The sequence below is a fragment of the Epinephelus fuscoguttatus genome, linkage group LG19 (assembly GCF_011397635.1).
Source record: "Epinephelus fuscoguttatus linkage group LG19, E.fuscoguttatus.final_Chr_v1".
Lineage (NCBI taxonomy): Eukaryota > Metazoa > Chordata > Actinopteri > Perciformes > Serranidae > Epinephelus > Epinephelus fuscoguttatus.
Genome location: NC_064770.1, coordinates 40,606,158 through 40,627,734, shown reverse-complemented (window position 1 = coordinate 40,627,734; position 21,577 = coordinate 40,606,158). Strand labels below are relative to the sequence as shown.

The 21,577-nt window shown below is 48.4% G+C and overlaps 1 protein-coding gene, 1 long non-coding RNA gene and 1 other non-coding gene across 18 annotated transcripts; 1 reads left to right on the top strand and 2 right to left on the bottom strand.

The window, feature by feature from the left end:
• Positions 1–1,306: 1,306 nt before the first annotated feature.
• kpnb1 (karyopherin (importin) beta 1) lies at positions 1,307–21,565 on the bottom strand. Of its 4 annotated transcripts, none has more exons than XM_049561290.1 (22): positions 21,228–21,564; positions 20,251–20,309; positions 16,091–16,273; positions 15,790–15,990; positions 15,296–15,448; positions 14,940–14,999; positions 14,727–14,816; positions 13,585–13,695; positions 13,376–13,477; positions 12,674–12,898; positions 12,283–12,474; positions 12,024–12,154; positions 10,207–10,354; positions 9,614–9,685; positions 9,357–9,501; positions 9,171–9,253; positions 7,815–7,922; positions 5,597–5,740; positions 5,259–5,364; positions 4,839–4,953; positions 4,285–4,446; positions 1,307–2,862 (listed from the first exon to the last, which is right to left on the bottom strand). In XM_049561290.1, coding segments are annotated over exons 1-22 (2,631 nt in total). In that variant the 5' UTR covers positions 21,268–21,564; the 3' UTR covers positions 1,307–2,861. The 4 variants fall into 4 exon arrangements, with proteins under 4 accessions (XP_049417247.1, XP_049417245.1, XP_049417243.1 ...); XM_049561288.1 differs by lacking the exon at positions 1,307–2,862 and adding an exon at positions 3,827–3,988 and having other exon boundaries at positions 4,251–4,446; positions 21,228–21,565; XM_049561286.1 differs by lacking the exon at positions 1,307–2,862 and adding an exon at positions 3,892–4,053 and having other exon boundaries at positions 4,251–4,446; positions 21,228–21,565.
• LOC125879425 (uncharacterized) lies at positions 2,987–4,244 on the top strand. Of its 13 annotated transcripts, none has more exons than XR_007447882.1 (4): positions 2,987–3,117; positions 3,249–3,862; positions 3,896–4,125; positions 4,158–4,244. It is a non-coding gene; the product is annotated as an uncharacterized LOC125879425 (long non-coding RNA). The 13 variants fall into 13 exon arrangements; XR_007447887.1 differs by lacking the exon at positions 4,158–4,244 and having other exon boundaries at positions 3,896–3,992; positions 4,026–4,132; XR_007447886.1 differs by lacking the exon at positions 4,158–4,244 and having other exon boundaries at positions 3,249–3,668; positions 3,735–3,895; positions 3,928–4,035.
• Positions 5,082–5,221, bottom strand: LOC125880221 (small nucleolar RNA SNORA79). Its single transcript, XR_007448033.1, has one exon. It is a non-coding gene; the product is annotated as a small nucleolar RNA SNORA79 (small nucleolar RNA).
• Positions 21,566–21,577: the final 12 nt, after the last annotated feature.

Genomic DNA, 21,577 nt, shown 5'->3' with positions numbered 1-21,577 from the left:
CCTCACAGGTGAGTGTTAACCCTTTCAGGTGAGTTCTATTCTTGTCTAACCCTTCACAGGTGAGTTCTATTCTTGTCTAACCCTTCACAGGTGAGTTCTATTCTTGTCTTACCCCTTTCAGGTGAGTTCTATTCTTGTCTAACCCTTCACAGGTGAGTTCTATTCTTGTCTAACCCTTTCAGGTGAGTTCTATTCTTGTCTTACCCCTCACAGGTGAGGTTCTATTCTCATCTTACCCCTTTCAGGTGAGTTCTATTCTTGTCTAACCCTTTCAGGTGAGTTCTATTCTCATCTTACCCCTCACAGGTGAGTTCTATTCTTGTCCAACCATTTCAGGTGAGTTTTATTCTCATCTTACCCCTTTCAGGTGAGTTCTATTCTTGTCTTACCCCTTTCAGGTGAGTTCTATTCTCATCTTACCCCTTTCAGGTGAGTTCTATTCTTGTCTTACCCCTTTCAGGTGAGTTCTATTCTCATCTTACCCCTTTCAGGTGAGTTCTATTCTTGTCTAACCCTTTCAGGTGAGTTCTATTCTTGTCTAACCCTTTCAGGTGAGTTCTATTCTCATCTTACCCCTTTCAGGTGAGTTCTATTCTTGTCTAACCCCTTCCGGTGAGTTCTATTCTTGTCTAACCCCTTTTAGGTGAGTTCTATTCTTGTCTAATCCTTCACAGGTGAGTTCTATTCTTGTCTTACCCCTTTCAGGTGAGTTCTATTCTTGTCTTACCCCTTTCAGGTGAGTTCTATTCTCATCTTACCCCTTTCAGGTGAGTTCTATTCTTGTCTTACCCCTTTCAGGTGAGTTCTATTCTCATCTTACCCCTTTCAGGTGAGTTCTATTCTTGTCTAACCCCTTTTAGGTGAGTTCTATTCTTGTCTAACCCCTTCCGGTGAGTTCTATTCTTGTCTTACCCCTTTCAGGTGAGTTCTATTCTTGTCTAACCCCTTCCGGTGAGTTCTATTCTTGTCTAACCCCTTTTAGGTGAGTTCTATTCTTGTCTAATCCTTCACAGGTGAGTTCTATTCTTGTCTTACCCCTTTCAGGTGAGTTCTATTCTTGTCTTACCCCTTTCAGGTGAGTTCTATTCTTGTCTAACCCTTTCAGGTGAGGTTCTATTCTCATCTTACCCCTCACAGGTGAGTGTTAACCCTTTCAGGTGAGTTCTATTCTTGTCTAACCCTTTCAGGTGAGGTTCTATTCTCATCTTACCCCTTTCAGGTGAGTTCTATTCTTGTCTAACCCTTTCAGGTGAGTATTAACCTTTACAGGTGTGTCTCTGTGGTCAGAAGAAGCAGCAGCAGGACACTCAGTACAATATAGACTTTATTAGTTCACTAAAGTTGAATATGAAATAAAAAGCAGATTGGCTTTAAATGATTCACAATTCAGTAATAATCGAGTTGCCAGGTTCATCATGTCAACACAGGAAGTACCTCCTCCCTACAGCTGCCACACCTCTACAAAATAAAAGCTCTCCGAGGCTGGGGACACTTCACTTCCAACTCCAGGATCAGAATATTCTGACTTTATTTCCCGATGAGAGAACTTCCTCTGGTGGTGACTGTGATGACCGTTACAGACTGAAAGTGAAGTGGTCAGACCCGGAGCCGAGGCGGGCAGACGGCACTGAGCGTGCTCGCAGGTTTCTGCAGCCCAGAAACTACGTATGTCCCAACAAAACGTCCCCGTCAGCTGCTGCTACCAAACAAGCCACGAAGTGAGTTAAAAAACAGAAAAACAAGAAAAATCATGGTTCTTTGTGGCGCCGCGTAAACAAACCGACAGTTCAGCTTCCAATCAGCAGAGTCCAAAACATTTCATCAGTCCAGGAGTCCAACAGACGACAGAAGAGACCGAAATCACCAGAACTGCTTGGGGAATGTTTCATATCATTTTATTATTTTTTTACTTTATTTTCATCATAGCAATGGAAAAATAGAACCTTATACAAACGTCTTCAATTCTCTGCATTTCTTTTTAAACAAGCAAAAATGGTGAGTGACCCGTTCCCAAAACAAGTGCAGCGGGGAAATAAAAACTCAAACGCTTCACCAGCAGCTCGCTTCCACTCCTTTTATTTTCCGCTAAACTATTTTCCATTTGGCACTCGCTCCTCGGAGGATTCCTCTTCGAGTTTTTTTACTTTTATATTGTAGGAATTTAGTGCTGTTGTTGTTGTTTGGATAAGAGCGTCGAACACTGAAGACTGAGCAGGTGGAGGTGTTCGTGTCCGTCAGATCTCCTTCGCTGTTTAAAGAAGAAGAAAAATAAGAGCAACAAAAATCTAAGGTTTTCCACAGAAGTCCACAAAGTCCGCTTGGTTTTTGTATCTTTGATTCCTCAAAAGTCTTTTATATTCTCGTCGTGTTTGTATCTATTTCCCCTCCTCCCCCCCTCCCCCCGGCTCGAGGGGCGGCGGCGGGTCGGTGACGTCATCGTGATGTCGCAGGAGAGCCCGGCTTCAGCGAGAGAGGTGGATTGTGGGAGGAGGGCTTGAAGGTGTTTTGATTTGGGGGGGAGGAGGAGGGGGGAGTCAGAGTCCAGTCCACAGGCCGTCCAGGAGGGGGGGAGGAGGGGGTTTGTGTGGGTGGTGGTGGTGGTGGTGGTGGTGGGGGGGGGGAGTCGTCGCCTGCTGGAACATCATCTCTCGCTCGCTCACACGTCTCGCTCTCACACATACACTCAGCTCACACTTCATCTCACGTCATGTCACTTCATCTCACTTCTGCTTCGACCGGACGCTCGCGACAAAGACAGAAGAGTTAATTCCAGTGGGGCAGTTTGTCCTCGTTGTTCACTGATGTCCATCTTTCAAATCTCTCTCTCTCTCTCTCTCTCTCTTTTCCCCGACCGGCATGAATCTGAAGAGGAGAAGAAATGGTCAAACAGGAAATGTGTCATCATTCAGACACAACAGTCAGACTTACATCTATTAATTCTGTAAGTGCTGGTCTCAGATGTTGTGGTTAGGTTTTCCATCACACTGTCAGAGTGGTGCATGATTTCTCTTCATAGACCAGCTGTGTAAATGGGCTCAAAACCCCCATAATACTTCATTCAGCAAGCTTAAATGGGGACAATTTATCTTATGTCCCCGTAACGCTGTGTGCAGTCAGGTGAAACGTCCCGTAACGCTGTGTGCAGTCAGGTGAAAACGTCCCGTAACACTGTGTGCAGTCAGGTGAAACCGTCCCGTAACACTGTGTGCAGTCAGGTGAAAACGTCCCGTAACACTGTGTGCAGTCAGGTGAAAACGTCCCGTAACGCTGTGTGCAGTCAGGTGAAAACGTCCCGTAACGCTGTGTGCAGTCAGGTGAAACCATCCCGTAACACTGTGTGCAGTCAGGTGAAACGTCCCGTAACGCTGTGTGCAGTCAGGTGAAACCATCCCGTAACACTGTGTGCAGTCAGGTGAAACGTCCCGTAACGTTGTGTGCAGTCAGATGAAACGTCCCGTAACACTGTGTGCAGTCAGGTGAAACGTCCCGTAACGCTGTGTGCAGTCAGATGAAACGTCCCGTAACGCTGTGTGCAGTCAGATGAAACGTCCCGTAACACTGTGTGCAGTCAGGTGAAACGTCCCGTAACGCTGTGTGCAGTCAGATGAAACGTCCCGTAACGCTGTGTGCAGTCAGATGAAACGTCCCGTAACGCTGTGTGCAGTCAGGTGAAACCGTCCCCGTAACGCTGTGTGCAGTCAGGTGAAACGTCCCGTAACGCTGTGTGCAGTCAGATGAAACGTCCCGTAACGCTGTGTGCAGTCAGATGAAACGTCCCGTAACGCTGTGTGCAGTCAGATGAAACGTCCCGTAACGCTGTGTGCAGTCAGATGAAACGTCCCGTAACGCTGTATGCAGTCAGGTGAAACCGTCCCGTAACACTGTGTGCAGTCAGGTGAAACGTCCCGTAACGCTGTATGCAGTCAGGTGAAACCATCCCGTAACACTGTGTGCAGTCAGGTGAAACGTCCCGTAACGCTGTGTGCAGTCAGGTGAAACCGTCCCGTAACGCTGTGTGCAGTCAGGTGAAACGTCCCGTAACGCTGTGTGCAGTCAGATGAAACCGTCCCCGTAACGCTGTGTGCAGTCAGGTGAAACCGTCCCTGTAACGCTGTGTGCAGTCAGGTGAAACGTCCCGTAACGCTGTGTGCAGTCAGATGAAACGTCCCGTAACGCTGTATGCAGTCAGATGAAACGTCCCGTAACGCTGTATGCAGTCAGGTGAAACTGTCCCGTAACACTGTGTGCAGGTTGTGTGTGTTAATGTGTGTGTGTGTGTCTGACCAGGCCTGGCTCTTGAGCTTGCGGAGCTCCTTGGTGGCCCAGGTGGCCAGCGTCTTGGTCTTGGCGGTTTTGGAGCGTCTGCCCTCCGTCAGCAGGTCGTTGATGAGTGGACGAACCTCCACCAGCTTCATCACGTCTTTACCAAACGCTGTGCACAGGTCGCTGGATGCACACACGCACAAACACACACACACACACACACACACACACACACACACACACACCATGTCAACAACAAACAGTGAGGCTTTTATTGTGAAAGAACAGACTGAAGGAAACAGCTTCTTTGTCGTCTTTAAACAGTTTTAGATTTGATGGAAACAAGTTTGATATTAAACTTTAACTGTTTCATCCTCTTTTTATGTATTAAAAGTGTGTGTGTGTGTGTGTGTGTGTGTGTGTGTTGGTCTCAGATGTTGTGGTTGTGTTTTCCATCACACACTCAGAGTGGTGCATGATTTCTCTTCACTGACCAACACATGTAAACTGGATGCTGCCAACCATGTAAACATCACATACTATTGTCTGTGTGTGTGTGTGTGTGTGTGTGTTACCCGATGAGTCCAGCAGCGTTGGCCACCACGCCATCAGAGTGATCCTCATCCTCAGCTATGTGATGGATGAAGGAGAGGATGAACTCCACCCGAGGCTGAACCAACATCACATCAGCTACAGCAGGAGGAGGAGGAGGAAGAGGAGGAGGAGGAGGAGGAGGAGGAGAGGGGGAAGGAAGAAATGATTAAGACAAGCGCTGTGGTTACAGAGGCGGCCATCTTTAAAATCATCACTTTGTTTTATTTTGTCGAGTCCTGCAAAACCAGGAAGCTGTGTGTGTGTCGGCAGCTGCCTGCAGCTCTCTGGGTGAAAAAGACTCAGTGATCTGTGACGGCGTAAAATCCTCCTGATGGACTGTGGTCAGGAGGAGGAACCGCCGTCACCTGACTCTGTGTGTGAGGTCATGTGACGTGTCTTACGGTGTACGTTCTCCTGGTCTCCCTTCAGGCCCTGGATGATCCCGGTGTAGGCCTCCAGACATCCCTCTCTCAGCTCGTTCAGGTAGTCCACCATGTCGTAGTCCGTCTGCGCACATGCACACACACACACACACACACACACACACACACACACACACACACACACACACAATGACTCAGACACCTGTGGACGGGGACGTCCCCACTGACTGTCTGTCCCCTCATCAGACTCATGTTACAGCTGCAGTGACGCTCCTCCACCTGAGCGGTTTCTTTTTTACAAAATGTTGATGTAAAGGACTTCCTCTGTGTGTGTGTGTGTGTGTGTGTGTGTTTACCTTGTCCACCTGAGCCTGAGACGCCTGCTGCAGAGTGTCCAGGACGATGTCCAGGTATTTCTTAAACTCTCCTCCGATGGCCAGAGCGATGTCCCCGAACGCTGACAGGATCTGAGGCTTCACTGACCGATGGACGTTCTCGTTCTGGACACACAGAGACAAACAGCTGGTCATGGGACGACATCACGTTGAGGACAGATCAGCTGGACGCGGTCCAACAGGACACAGAGAGATGATCATGTTCAGTGGAGGACAGGAGTGACAGACAGAGACGAGGAGTGACACAGGAACAGTGACACATCTGTGAGGCTGCTACCACTCATCCTGTCAGGGGTCATGAGGGGCGGAGCCTATCCCAGCTGACATTAGGTGAGAGGTGGGGTTCAGCCTGGACAGGTCACCAGACTACAAGACAGACAATGAGGGACGGGTCCACTATCAGGACCTGTCCCCAGGTTGATGAGGCTCCACTACAATCTCAACCAAGTTTGTTCCTCCCTACGACCCGCCCCCGCTCGATTTCTGATTGGCTAGTAGCCTAACTTTGGTCCGGTTGGGAGCGAGAGGTCTTCGTTTAAAGCGCTTCTACCAGAGCCCGTCTGCAGTCTGCAACGCACACATCAATGCCACATCAACTTTTTTTTGGTCTTCGCCGATCGCCGCAAGTCAGAGTCAGCAAATTAACCTGCATGTCTTTGGACTGTGGGAGGAAGCTGGAGCTGTCTGTGGTTTGAAGTCCACCAGGACGGACGGACGACACAGCAGCTGCACGGCTCCATAAACAATCTGCGTCACACCTCAGGTTCAGAAGTCGTCGGTTCACTCTGCTTTTTTTGGCAACAATTAAATCGTAGGCAACTGGACTTTGATTTTGTCTAGAAGACGTTTCGCCTCTTATCCAAGCGGCTTCATCAGTTCTCAACGCATCGGTCTGACTAGTCCTCACTAGTCTGACAAACAGTGGAGTAAGACTCAGGTTTTTAACCTCTGTGGAGGTGTACACCCACCACCCTCATAAGACAATACTTCGTTAGTGGAGTTTCACTGGACCATTGTTTGGGTCAGGTGAGTCACACTAGTGAACGAAACTGGACCTGAGGAGTTTGCCCTTCTGTGTTGAGCCATGCGCTTGTTTAATGGTTCACTCTGCTGTTTTGTGAAGCAGTCTGACGTGAGGATGAAACCTGTCGGTTGAGTTTTGGAGCCAAGATAATCATCACACGAGACACGCTGCAGAGACACGAAACACTCGACTGATCAGCAGCAGCTTCAGTAACAGAGGAATCATTTCACCATCTGATCAGCTCATCAGTTTCAGATCGTCCTGTGTCTCTGAGTCTGAAACCGATCCACAGGATGTTTCAGAGTGAGAGCGTCAACATAACCACAGACACTCACCACAGCTGAACTCTTCCTCACTGCCTGCACACGGCGCAGGAAGTGAGTAAGAGGCCTCGCCGTGCTGCCTGACATCAGACACAACTGTCAGCTCGTTACAGACTTCACATTAAAACAGAACCATCTGTCAGCTGGAACTTAAGTTTCAGTTTCAGTGAAGCCATGACATCATCACAGTGCTGAACAGAGGAAACGGGTCACAGTGACGAGTTGCCAACGAAGGTCTGCTGGTTTTTCCGTGGTTTTATGGGTGGAGCTGAGCACAAATAATCCTCCGCTGTGAGGGTCATAAGGACAGAGGGATGTCGTATGCTGTAAAGCCCTGTGAGGCAAATTGTGATTTGTGATATTGGGCTTTATAAATAAAATTGAAATAAACTATGACGTCAGACAGGAAGTCATCATGTGACGGTGACACGCCAGAATTAAAAATAAATGAACAAGAATCTGAGTGATTTATGATCACATAACCTCTGACAACCTGATGAACAATCTTTGGTGATGTGTGGTTCATCTGAATCTCAAGGACTTTAAACACTGTGCTAAGAAAGTGTTTTTCTTCAAGGTCTTCCAGGACTTGATTTTTCCCCTTTTTATCCCCAACATTCCAGCACCTCCAGGACCTGATGTAAAGCCTGCTTAAAGCTCACAAGTTTGAGGCTTTTTAATGAGCCACAGAAACTGTGCAGGACAGAGAGGATGAGAGGAAGGAGGGATGTGAAGTGGGTGACAGAGTGAAGAGACAGACTGTGAGGGTGAGACAGACTGACACACACACAGACGGACGGACAGACAGAGACTTCCTCCTCGTCTTCCTCACCCCGAGGTTCTCCAGCAGCAGCTGCATGATCTCGTCACAGTAAGGCAGGATGTTGGACATCAGAGCTCTGCACAGGTCACACACCAGACCCACTGCCGCCAGACACACCTGTAACAACACCATCATCATCATCATCATCATCATCATGTATCTGAGACAGTAGTGTCTTTCCATCTGTGCAGTCTGAGGGTTTCTGCAGGTTCACACTTCACACAATGAGATTTAACAGCTCTAATCGTACGGACGAACTGTGACCAGTTTTAATGAATCAGTTTGGGTGTCACTCAGTCCGTTTCCATGGAAACAGTGAAGTGTTTCTACAGTTCCAGCTGGACGAGGACATCTAACTGGTCTACTGTCCTTGTCCCAGTATACAAGCACGGGAGGGGAATCCATTTATTGAGCCAAGTATGTGCGACTCCTCTACGATAGGTGGAGATATGCCCCCTTTCAGCTTGTTAGTATTGGACCTTTTTCCTGTTGACCTATTACGTCACAGACCAAACAATGGACAAACAAGTTAGCTACGGTTAGCTAGCAGCTAACTGCTACCATGGTGGACAACTTTACAGCTCTGTACATTTGGTCCGTCCAAAAAGTCACGGCTCTGGATGTAGATTTCTCCATGTTGTTACCGGCTTCTTCTTCTCTTACACATTTAATGCTATTGGACTTCCGGGTCAAAGCCCGGGGCGGAAACTGTGGAGCATGCTCAGAGCGCCTCGGCCAGTTTGGGTCTGACTGACTGTATACATGCAGGAGTCACATGATCTGGGTGTGTTAGTCCCACTGTGACACATTCACTGCAGGACCATTTCACTCACACTGACATGTTTCCATCTGTTTTCTCTGTCGTCATGGAACCGTGCTGAGTGTGTTGTGACTCCATGTGTACAGGAGGAGCCGGGGATCGAACCCGCAACACTGATCTACCAAACTACAAACAGCTGACAGTGAGGAGCTGCTGCAGGTCAGAACATGAAGAGTGGAGGTCTCAGATAAATGTGGTTTGTTTTACATCACAGTCAGCGTGGTGCATGATTTATCATCACAGACCAAACACACATCAACATGAAGCTGTCGGGTTACGTGTGTGTGTGTGTGTGTGTGTGTGTGTGTGTGTGTGTGTACAAACTATCCGCTCAAGAATGTGACGACTCAGCAGTTGTTAAATTTGTGGTAAAGTTGTGATGACAAAACTGCAGAAATTCACGGAGGCTGACTGAACCTGTGTTCACTGCTGCCATCAAACATCACAAATCCTGGAGGGACTGAAGGGTTAACACAGTTCCTGTCCAGTGTTAAAGGTGTTGGTGAGAACCAGCAGTGGGTGGAGACAGACAGGTGGAGACGTACCTGATACTCAGCGTAGTTCTTCAGTCCGATTCCCAGGAAAGGTTTGAAGGCATCCATGTATTTCTGGAAGTCACTGCCAAGAACTGAAACACACACACACACACACACACACACACACACACACACCGACAGTCAGCAACAACACAAGTCTTTACCGTGTGTGTGTGTGTGTTTCAGAGTGTGTACCTTCCACCAGCGTGGACACGGCCATCAGAGCATCCTCCTGGACGCCCCCGGAGCCGGCGGTGCTCTGAAACATCCGCAGCAGAGACGCCATCACCACGTCTGAAATCTGCAGGGCGTCCTGATGCTGCACTTTACGCAGGACATTCTGCAACAACACAAACAGGAAACACTCACAATGTCACAATAAGAGCGTGAACACGAGGCCTTTGACTTCACCAAAGTAAGAGCGTGACAGAGTGCCAGGTGTGTGCTCTCACCTGTAGAGTGGCACACAGCAGCGACTGCAGGTCGTTGAACTGGATTCTGTCTGAGGTGCTCTGAATGTGAGACTGGAGACACAGGAAGTGACATCATTACACAGGAAGAAGCAGAAGCTGCGGCTACATTTTCAAATCTAAAAGAAATTGTATTGTTTAATTTATCTTTATTTGTTGTAGAGGGACAATGTACATTAATGAACATTTTAAAAATAAAATGTAAATGCACCCAATTGTAGCCAAAAGGCTTAATTTCCATTGGCAGTCCCCCTGCCAGAAGGAACACGGCTACGTGACCTGGTTCACATTTTTGTTGATTTAATTTGCTGTGAACAGATGTGTTTTCATTTGGTCGTGTGTTTAATGTTTTTTTTAGTGAAGAAGTTTTGACTTCCTGTTTGAAAACTTCAGAATAAACTCAACAAACTCTGTAGTTAAACTGAAATGACTGAAATATAATCTGACATCAGTTACCTAAGTCTGTCTCTCTAAGCCGTCAGATAAAGTCTTTCTGTGTCCATTGAGAGGAAATGTGATTTTCTGATCTGACACTAAACCACTGATCCCTCCTCCGCCCTCCTCCGGTGTCTCACCTCCATCTGTAGGACCTGCTGCAGTCTCTCCATGATGACCAGCGTGGTCTTCTGGACTGCAGGGTAACAGTCCTTTGCACTGTTCTTCACGATCTCCATCAGAGCCTCGTAGGCTGCAGAGCGCAGGTTGTTCTGGTGACCGTCAGGTCTGCACAAGAATTATCATCATCATCATCATCACTCTAGCAACAAGGTTTACATGTATGTTCAGTGACTGTGACCATGATTCTATTTTGGGGCTGCAACTAACGGTTATTTTCATTGTCTAATTGTTGCAGCTCCAGTCTGTTTGCAGTCAAAATGTCCAGGAACAGAGAAGTCAGAGAACGTAAGAGTTTTATTTCCTCCAGCTGATGATGTCACATCCTCCTGTTTAACTTCCCTTAATATCAGATCAATAACTAATCAAAATTAAAAGCCTCAGTGTCTGAGTCAGGCTCTGTAGCAGAGTAGAAATAAGTTTCACCTTCAGCTCAGATTAAATCCTGATGTTTTAGTTTACAGTCGTGTTGGGGAAGTTCTGATCCTCAGATTGTTTCTGTACGAGCTGTGTCAGAATTTGTGAACTGATGTTGTGATATAATGTTCTGTTGCTAAACACAGTCCCCAATCAATCAATCAATCAATCAATCAATCAATCAATCAATCAATCAACCAACCAACCAACATGTTCGCCATTTTCTGGCATGAGAGAAAAACAAAGTTATCTTTACTAATTCAAAAAAGAAGAGCACGACTAACTGATTTACAGATCAGTTATTTTGTGGGTCACGTTTTCCTTTACAGTCCAGTTAACGTCAGGCTAACATAGGGTAACCGTCAGGCTAATGCAGGGTAACCGTCAGGCTAACATAGGGTAACCGTCAGGCTAACGCAGGGTAACCGTCAGGCTAACATAGGGTAACCGTCAGGCTAACATAGGGTAACCGTCAGGCTAACATAGGGTAACCGTCAGGCTAATGCAGGGTAACCGTCAGGCTAACATAGGGTAACCGTCAGGCTAATGCAGGGTAACCGTCAGGCTAACATAGGGTAACCGTCAGGCTAACATAGGGTAACCGTCAGGCTAATGCAGGGTAACCGTCAGGCTAACATAGGGTAACCGTCAGGCTAACGCAGGGTAACCGTCAGGCTAACGCAGGGTAACCGTCAGGCTAACATAGGGTAACCGTCAGGCTAACATAGGGTAACCGTCAGGCTAACGCAGGGTAACCGTCAGGCTAACATAGGGTAACCGTCAGGCTAATGCAGGGTAACCGTCAGGCTAATGCAGGGTAACCGTCAGGCTAACATAGGGTAACCGTCAGGCTAATGCAGGGTAACCGTCAGGCTAACATAGGGTAACCGTCAGGCTAACGCAGGGTAACCGTCAGGCTAACGCAGGGTAACCGTCAGGCTAACATAGAGTAACCGTCAGGCTAATGCAGGGTAACCGTCAGGCTAACATAGAGTAACCGTCAGGCTAACGTAGGGTAACCGTCAGGCTAACATAGAGTAACCGTCAGGCTAATGCAGGGTAACCGTCAGGCTAACATAGGGTAACCGTCAGGCTAACGCAGGGTAACCGTCAGGCTAACGCAGGGTAACCGTCAGGCTAACATAGAGTAACCGTCAGGCTAATGCAGGGTAACCGTCAGGCTAACATAGAGTAACCGTCAGGCTAATGCAGGGTAACCGTCAGGCTAACATAGAGTAACCGTCAGGCTAATGCAGGGTAACTGTCAGGCTAACGCAGGGTAACCGTCAGGCTAACGTAGGGTAACCGCCAGGCTAACATAGGGCTGGTGTCAGGTCAGGGTTAGCGTAGAGTTAACTACCTGTCTGTGGTCTCGAGGAGTTTCTGGACGATGATTTCGAAGGACGAGGACAGACAGTAGGTGCTGGGCTCCTCCTGGTCCTCTGCAGCGTCTGTGGCTTCATAAGCTGCTTCAGCCAGAGACGAGAAGGCCTGACAGGAAGTAGCAAACAGGAAGTTAGAGTTGTGTTGGTGACGAGCAGCATGAAAGAAAGCATGACCTTTAAGTGTCCAGACACATTCAATTAACCCGTCATGTGTCACATGACCTCACAGCTCACCCAGCACACGTTGGAGGCCACTCTTGGCTCCGCCCCCAGCCCTTCGATCAGACACTGCAGCAGGGGGGCCAGGTACACCTCGTTGATGGCAGCTTCAGGTAGCAGCTCACAGATCCTCCCCACCGTCCACGCCGTGGTGTCCCTCACCACCACACTGGGGTCCTTCATCAGCTCGATCAGAGTCGGCATCGCCTGCGGGGGAGGGGGGTGTGTAACAGGTTAGTGACTGACCTGTGTGGCGAGCGGTTTAACTAGTTACTGACCTGTATAACAAGTGGTTTAACTAGTTACTGACCTGTTTGGCGAGCGGTTTAACTAGTTACTGACCTGTATGACGAGCGGTTTAACTAGTTACTGACCTGTTTGGCGAGCGGTTTAACTAGTTACTGACCTGTATGACGAGCGGTTTGAGCTGGTTGAGTTCAGGTCCTTCCAGGATGGATCCGAAGGCCATGACGGAGGCGTCTCTGTAGCGCCAGTCGGGGTTTTTGATGTGCTCTTTGATGAAGGGCAGAACGTGAGGAACCACGTCGTCCTCACAGCAGGTGGCCAGCAGCATCAGACACACACCTGCAGCCTTGCAGGGGTTCCAGTCGTCGTCGTCATCATTCTCGTCCTGTGAGAGATTGAGGTCAAAGGTCAGGTGACGCACTGCGCCACAACAGAATATAAAGCTTAAGGTTTATTAACTCTGGAACTACATCATCTCCCTGTCCACTGGGTCAGAGAGTGAGGTCGCACAGGTGCTGCCCAGGTGAGCAGGAAGTCATTTCATTATGTGTGTGGGTCTCAACCTTCCATCAGCAGTGATCACACTTCCTGTCTCATATTGTGATGCAGTTTGTCTCATGTCCACTGGGTGTCCTCACACTTTACAGACTCAGAGAGGCGTGCCTGTGACAACCAATCACATCTGATAATACAGAATGTGTCACACCTAGCAACAGGGTCGACCACGCCCCCTCACTGAGCTCAAAGTGTCTGTCGCTATGAGAACTTTCCTAAATCTCTCCTGAGCTCAGACTCTGAGACATTTGGTCTGAGTCAGGAGCTCTGAGAGGATCTCAGGATGTTTGTGCCCCAGGTGTGTTACCTGTTTGGTGAGGGTCTGGGTCAGGATGGGGACCAGGTACTGCAGGGCCCCTTTGGCGTAGAACTTACTGGTGTGCTCCGGGGGGCGACCCTGCTCCGAGGCCTGCCATTGGACGAGAGCAAACAGGAAGAGACCAACATACTCAGTCAGAAGGCAGTTTGGTTTAACAAACTGGGAATGATGATGTCATGACGTGCGCTCCCACAGACCTCTGAGGCCTCGATGGCCAGATCCATCTCCTCGTCACAGACATTGGACCAGAACTCGATGCCCTGTAAGGCCACCTCATCAATGTCGCTCTTCATCGCCTCAATAGTGATCTGAGAGGAAGAGGAGACAGACAAGGGAAAGTGAAGAAGACAAAAGTTTAATGTTTCACATCTGGATTTTAACTCTGACTTAAAGCTGCTTTTTGAACCTGAAGAGTTAAGAACAGCTGCTCGACCTAAAACAACAAAACCACCGTCAGCATTAACACATCTGACAGATTCTTCTTCTTCTTCTTCACACAATCTGTAGATTCTTTAACTGTGATTAAAGATGATCCAAACTGAGTCTGAGCTGAGCTGGAGATCTGACCGCAGACAGAGCCGCTACAATGATCAGAGTTCTTTCTGTCCTCTTACGTTTGTACTTTTTTTAAACAGAGAACAGATTTTATTTTGTGACATTCACTGGAAAAGAAAAACAAATACAGCCAACAGGAAGTAGCCTGGCTCGTTAATAGCGATGGTCGTTTATCAGAAACTCTCAGATCCTGCTGATCTCCTTCCGGTCAGCTACATGTTCATCATGTCGTCATGTTGTTTATTACTGATGCTACGCGAGTTTGATTTGGTGTGGTGACGCCGTCAGCACAGGCTGATGATGTAGGCGACTTTATAATTTGACAGAACGACTCACAGTGATGAAGGCTGGTTCAGCCAGTTTACCTAAAATCAAACCAGTTTAAACTGGTACACCAGACAACTAGAAGTTGACCCAACTCTGCTGAGCAGACCAGAGACGTTTGACACTTTAACATCACTGCTGAACGCTGCTGCATTACGTCAACGCTCGTCTGTGGGTGACAGCGCAAAAAGTTTTCCCAAATAATTCATGTTGACCTCATTAATATAATTTAGATCATAGAGCTGCACCTGATGATTATTCTTTTACTGATTAATCTAATGAAATCATTCATTCATTCATTCATTCATTGTGCTGAATAAGAAAAAACATGTTGGACGATTCTGCATCATGATGAATCCAAGAATTGATTATTACTGCAGCTCTACTTTCACCTGTTACAGATCTGACGTGTGTGTGTGTGTGTGTGTGTGTGTGTGTGTGTGTGTGTGTGTGGACTCACTGCGAACAGAGCTGGACCCATGTACGTCTCCATGTACTGATAATACAGAGACATGATCTTCACCAGGTTCTGTAAGGCTGCCACACGCACCTGAACACACCACGCAGGGAGAAACAGAACACGCGTGTCAGAAACACAAGGACTGAGTTTAAAGCACTTTGATCAAAGGGGACACGTTGGGGGACACATTGGGGGACACGTGTCAACACTCACTCTGGTGTCGGGACACTGCGTAGCTTCACACACCACCTGCATGATGAAGTGTCTCTCCGTCTGAAACACAGGAAGGAAACTATAAACATCTGTTTCACAATAAAACAAGAATAATCATCTTTAGATCGACTCCTACAAAATAAAACTTCCTCCTTCATTACTTTTTATTTACAGTTTTTTTTCCTGCACAAACAAACTTATTTATATGCTGGAGAATAAATGTAAACAACTCTTCATCAGATGAAGACGTTTGACTGATCTGACCCTCTAATATTTATTCACGCAACGTCACCTGAAGCTCTCACAGAGGGTTCACAGAGGGCTGAGGAGACAGGAAGTGTGGTGTACGTGGTTACCTCCTTGTCAAAGTTGGCTTTAGTGAACTCCAGAGAGTTGAGCAGGGCGTTGGTGGCGGCCAGTTTAACGTTGTTACTGGGCTCCTCCTTCCTCATGCCCTGGATGATGGCTGTCAGGATCTGGTTGGCGTTCTCCTGCAGCTGCTCAGGGTCCTGAAGGAGCCACAACAGGTTAACATTAACATTAACACAACAGTTAATGACTCATCTCTGCTATGATGACGATGATGATGATGACGATGATGATGGGGGAGGGGTCACCAGTTAATTAGTTTACAAGGTCATGATGAATTATCAGCACGTGTCATGTTTGACACAGTGTGAAGTCGTCTTTCTGCCGGTGTGTCTGCAGGACGTCACCACGCAGTGAACATCAGTGGATGTGTGAGCAGAGGAGAGTCTGTGTGTCAGAGACGTGATGATTGGACGTTTGTCGTCCTGAGTCAGAGTGGTGCAGTGGCTTCATGTATCAGTGTGTGTGTGTTATCACTCACGATGTCCTGACAGATGTATCCGATGGCCTCCAGCGTGGACTCCTTCATGTGCTCGGTGCTGGTGGGGTCGGTAACGTTGGCCACCAGCTGTGGGATCAGCTCAGGCCACTGGTTCACTGGGATCTCTGCACAGGCGATCCCGGCGACGCACTGCGACGCCGAGCTGGGCCGGTACGTCTCTGTGCCCAGAGTCTGTAAAACCTGCCGGACAGACAAAGAGACAGACGGACGGTCAGGACGTGAGGACTACATGAACGTGAGATGAATGTCATGACAGTGGGGACAGTCTCAGGGTCCTTACGTAGTTCTTGATCTCGCGGCGAGCGTTGGCGTCGATGGCCAGCCATCTCTGCTGGTACTGTGTCTTCACGTCGGGGTCTTTGGAGGTCAGAGAGTTCTTCACCTGCAGACCGGCAGCGACTCGAGCCACCTGAGTGTTCCCCGGGTTCGCCAACACTTTAGACAACTCCACCAAGAACGTGGGCTGAGGGAGGACAGGAGGAGGACAGAGGGAGGACAGAAGGAGGACAACAGGAGGAGAGCAGCAGGACAGAGGGAGGACAGGAGGAGGACAGGAGGAGGACAGCAGGAGGACAGGAGTCTTCATCTGTGATTGTGATCAGTTTGTAAATTAAACACTAAGAAGTTAAAATATTTAAACAGTGTGAGACAGAAATAAGGTCGTGTGTCTCCACATGACGACTGACTGTGACCAACATGGCGTCTGTGCGCGGCATTAAATACCAGAAACAAGTACGTGAAGTTTGAAAACCTTCAGCTCAGAGTCGACACCAGCTGATGAAGACGATGTGTTACTGTAGAAAAACCCTGTGTGTGTGTGTGTGTGTGTGTGTGTGTGTGTGAGAGAGAGAGATGGAGCTACTCAGGAGGACGTTGATGGTCAAACATGGAGGGAGGTTTTGTTGAGTCATGGAGACTGTGATATACCAGAGATCATGATGGGACGTTTCCAGTGATGATGCAGCACCTCTCACTGACTGTCTGAGGGTTGTGTGATATGAACAGACGGTCGTCTCACTGCTGTAACTCTGCACCTTTTCACACAGAGGTGGCGCTGCAGAGCTGCTGTGAAGTCCCGTCTTTACATTTTTACACGACCATAAATGACGGCGGCGTCATGGCGCTCCTGTGTGTCATTTTAGACAGGAGGACTACAATATTTCAAACTGAGCCGCTGCAGACGAAAGATGAAACTGACGCCATCTTGTTTAATAGACTCATTTTTGAAAGCGTTGATCTCACTGACAAACACATTTCCTGTGGCGACTTCATAATAAAAGTCAGCTCCTGTTTTGGAGGTTAAATGCTTTTAATGTGAAGCTGCAGCAGCAGGAACTTCACACAGCGCTCAACAGATACTGAACGCCATCAGAGAATATCTGGTAAAATGTCTGCTGTAATCTGTGTCATCAGTGATGTCACGGGTTTATTAACTGGAGGAGCCGTACATGATTGTTACTGACGTAATGTCATCGTTATTGACATGTGATGCCATCATCATAGACATGTGATGTCATCGTGTGACCGTCCTCAACGCAGGAACATTAGGAACATTATTAAGACCTGCTCAGCTGTCGCCTTGTTTGTTGTTGACTCCGCCCTCCAGTGCCATCTATTGGCTGTATCTATGACATCATAAGGGACACATGGAAGCATGAGGGCAGTGAGGTTTCAACATTTGAAATGGACGAAGCTATTTTTGTGCACCAAAGAAGATGCCGCCATCGTTTGGTTTTGTGAGAAAAAACAAAGGCCTGACTGTGTAGAGGCAGAAGGGCTCCAAACACACTGATTATTGATAGGTTATGGATTGGTTTTGTGTCCCATGAAGAACACATAAATATCAGCTCTAATCCATATTGTCTTAACAGTTTAAATTTCATTTGTTAGTTCAGATTTCTGTCTCGGCCCTCAAAGTGTCCTCTGGAATATCAACTTTATTAACACTGTATTAATTAATAATAAGCTGCAGAAACATTCCTGATGTTCTTGACCCAAACAATCAGTCACCAGGTTACAGCTTCTCCAACTTGGTCATCAGCTGGTTTGGACATTTGAAGATGTCTCGTTGGACTCAGGAAATTTCACACAGAGCTGCTACTACAGCTCTTCTTTACATTTTTACACTGAACCAAACAACGGCGGTCATCAACACAGAGCCTACGCCTGTAACCTACGCCGTAGCCTGACGTGCACCTTTGCTTGGAAAATGTGTCCATATAAGACAAGTCTCGCCACCAGACAATCAGAGATCTCCGCCTTCTGATAGTCTGGGGACACTCCTTTCTAAAGTGTGTTTAACACACCGGAGAAAACGGCCCGCAACAAAGCAACACCTCTTGCCTTTTTAAAAAAGGACACGCTCTCCTGGAAATGTGCGCTCCCCCTTTTCTCATCCGCAAGGAAACAAACACACAGAGAGCTTGAAAATGGATGGCAAGAGATTTAACTCCGTTTTATTAAACGTGTGTTCAGTCCACAAGATTGTGGAAATGAAGGACTTACAGTGACTTTGTTTAAAACTTTTAACGCAGTCGGACTATGTTTACGAGCACAAGAGTTCAGCGAGCTACTGAAGGACCGCCCTGCAGATTTACTATTGGTTCTGCAACGCAGGGAGTTTTTTTAAACTCTGAAATTGTATCTGCCCATCTAAACACAAAATCAGGGAGAAAGTCATCAGTCTTTAGTTAAGCAAAGCATCTAAAGGCTTGTGAGTCTAATATAAGACAAGTGTAAAGTTAAAGGCCCTGACACACCAAGCTGACGATCGGCCATCGGTCAAAGTCAGGTCGACGGTGAGCGTCTGTCAGCCTAGTTTTTGCGGTGTGTCCCGCACCATCGGCACTTTGGCATCGGCGGATTTTCGGCCGATTGAGCATGTTGAATCGGCGGCGGAGCTTGTCGGTGAGAGAGATCACTCTGATTGGCTGTTCAGGTTTTATTTCCTCGCCCCTGTAGCGAGTGAATCTGCCTGTAGTGAAACCGGGGCTAACCGGTGCTTCCTCCTCAGGCTCCACTTCACTCAGCTGCCCCACAGACCCGCTGCTTCTTCCCACTTTAACCTGAATAACAAACCGGAGCTAGCTGGGAGCGGCTAGCGGAGCGTTAGCCGCAGCATGACCAGAGGGAAGCACAGCCAGTTAACCTCCGCTAGTCTCTGAGCTAGTCCCGGCTCTCCGTTTGGATCCAACCGGAGCACCGAGCCCTGGTTTGTTATTCAGGTTAAAGTGGGAAGAAGCAGCGGGTTTATCGGGCAGCTGAGTGAAGTGGAGCCTGCGGAGGAAACACCGGGACCGTCTGGATGTAATAGTCCGTGGAGGTGCTGCGGTGCTCGGCTGCACAGATAGGAAACCCCTCGGCTGACAGGATGTACCACTCTCTCACTCCGCTCTCTCTCACGCAGGTGCAGAACGTACGTGCTACTTGGCCGTCGGATGTAGTCCGTGTAGTGTGTTCAAATGCAACTGACACAGGGCGACGTGAGGCGACGTAGACGACGCAACAGTTGGCTTTCGTCGCCGCTAGTTCTTTGATGTCGGTTTGGTGTGTCAGGGCCTTTACAGCACTTCACAGAAACCCCACTGCTGACCAGTGTTTGAGGCGTAACTGCAGAGTAACACAGACACACTACAGCACAAGTATAAAAGCTCACAACAGCCAAGACCACGTGCGTAGGCTGCAGCGTTAGTTCTGTGCAGAGCTGATGCACAAGTATAAATCCACCTTGACTCTAGTGGAGCAGCAGAGACGAGGGTAAGATGCAGATGTAGGAAACACCTGGCGTTTGAAGGAGAGTTTCCTCACAGATTCTACTGCCTTGATTTCCATCATGCAGAAAAACTTTCTGTATAAACTCCACTGAGCCTCACGAACATGAACATGACCTTGTCCCGGTCGTGTTTGTTGAACTTTGACCTCCCTGTGTTTCCGTGGGTACAGTGACGGCTAGTTAGCAGATGTTAGCATTTAAGACTCTTAACAATGTATTTAGGACATTTTAATAGCAGTTGAGACCTTATTCATATATATATTTATATATATTTATTAATTCAATGTCTTTTTAAGGATCTGCACGAGTCTTGTTGATGATTTTTACTTTTCTTTTAAATAATCGTTGAATGATTTTTATTGTTCAGATAATGAGCAGATACACATCTGCAGCCCTCACATCAGATGGGTGTAGCTGCCTCCATGAAATGCTAACGCTAGCAGGCTGACTGTGTGTGTGTGTGTGTGTGTGTGTGTGTGTGTGTGTGTGTCTCTGTTAATGGGGTGGTGGTGGTGGTGGGGGGGAGGAGGAAGCAGCAGCAGAGGAGAAGCCGGGCGGGCTCCAGCTGTCCTGAGCTCCTCTCTGCTCCCTCCACGCTGCTGCAGCAGCTGTTAGCTTCTCCCAGCACCACCAGTAAACACCACCAGTAACACCAGCACCATACTAACCAGGTTCTCTATCGCCGCCTGCTCCAGAAACTTCTGTGCCGCCTCCAGTTCATTCCGATCTGAGGAGAGAGCGGGGAGAGGAGGGGGAGAGGGGTTATAGCTCATTAGCTGACGGTTAGCAGGAAGGCTAACGTTAGTACGGAGGTTGTGGTGTGAGCCGTTAACGGGCTGGTTAAACGGGTTCAGCAGCTGTTCCAAACACAAGACACCGAGTAATTACGGTCACAATCTATTAATGAGTTACATCAGTTTCATTAACACACCCTGTGTGACCGGAGACACACGGCGAGCCTCCAACGTGCGTGTTAGCCACCGTGAAGCCACTGATTCTCGGTTAGCATGCTAACATTAGCCGGGCCACCGGGACACGTTTGAAGTGACAGAGATAAAGTTTTCCGGACAAACAACAAACCGGTTAAAAGAACGTTAACTCCGTTTAAAGATGTGGGAGACTATTAGTGAAACAGCTGAGGGGGACTTTTCCCTCCTCTCTGCGGCTCAAAAGTCACGTTAGCCGGGACAGGCGTGCGAAGAAGCGGCCGATAGTTTGAATGATGTAAGCTAACTGCTGACACATTAGCAGAGAAGCTAACTGAGGCATGGGCAGGGTCTGCGCTCCTCCTCGGCTCCATGCAGCTGTCACACCGGCCTCCATGGAGCCACACTGCCAGCCTGACAGTGTGATTCACCTGCCGGGCTGCTCAGGTGCGCGGCCCGGCAGGTGAATCACACTGTCAGGCTGGAATCAGACGGCGGACAGAGTGCTAAGTCACCAGCTGCATCTGCGGTGATTGAGGCCGTATCGTTAGCCGGGTTAGCATTAGAGCTAGCAGCCCGCTAACGAGGCATTTCCCTCCTCCCTCCTTCAAACTTTCACCGGCTCACCGGAGCTAACCGCCGCCGCGCTAACACCGCAGCTACCGGCCCGAAGTAACGTTACAGCCCCGGAGAGCGGCCGTGTTGAGTGTGCTATTCACCTGGAGAGACGGTTTTCTCGAGGATCGTGATGAGCTCCATTCCGTCCCCCGACTCTCTCTGGCTCTTCACCCGGTCGCTAGCTGAACAGTTTCGGTTGCCGCGCAGCGCCCACAGCGGATTATATTTCTTCCACGGAGCTCGGTCGGTACCGGCCACAGGGCGGGTTCAGTCGGTGATGGAAGAGGCGGGAGTTCCCCGGTGCTCGCTCGGTGTGTTTTCACTCGGATGGTGCAGGAAATGTTAACGGCCGTTAACGTCTCGTAGCTTCACCGCCGCCCGTTCGCATCCTGTGTTGTCGGGAGGGAAAGGGCCGCGCGCTTCTCTCCCGCGGAGGGATATCACGCACTGG

Excerpts from the sequence above, each read along its gene's own strand:
- kpnb1 (XM_049561288.1), bottom strand. The coding sequence starts at position 21,267 with ATGGAGCTCATCACGATCCTCGAGAAAACCGTCTCTCCAG. Across the intron at positions 15,449-15,789 it reads GATACATCTGTCAGGACATC|GACCCTGAGCAGCTGCAGGA; the intron begins GTGAGTGATAAC and ends TGGCTCCTTCAG. Across the intron at positions 9,502-9,613 it reads TGCTGTGTGCCACTCTACAG|AATGTCCTGCGTAAAGTGCA; the intron begins GTGAGAGCACAC and ends GTGTTGTTGCAG.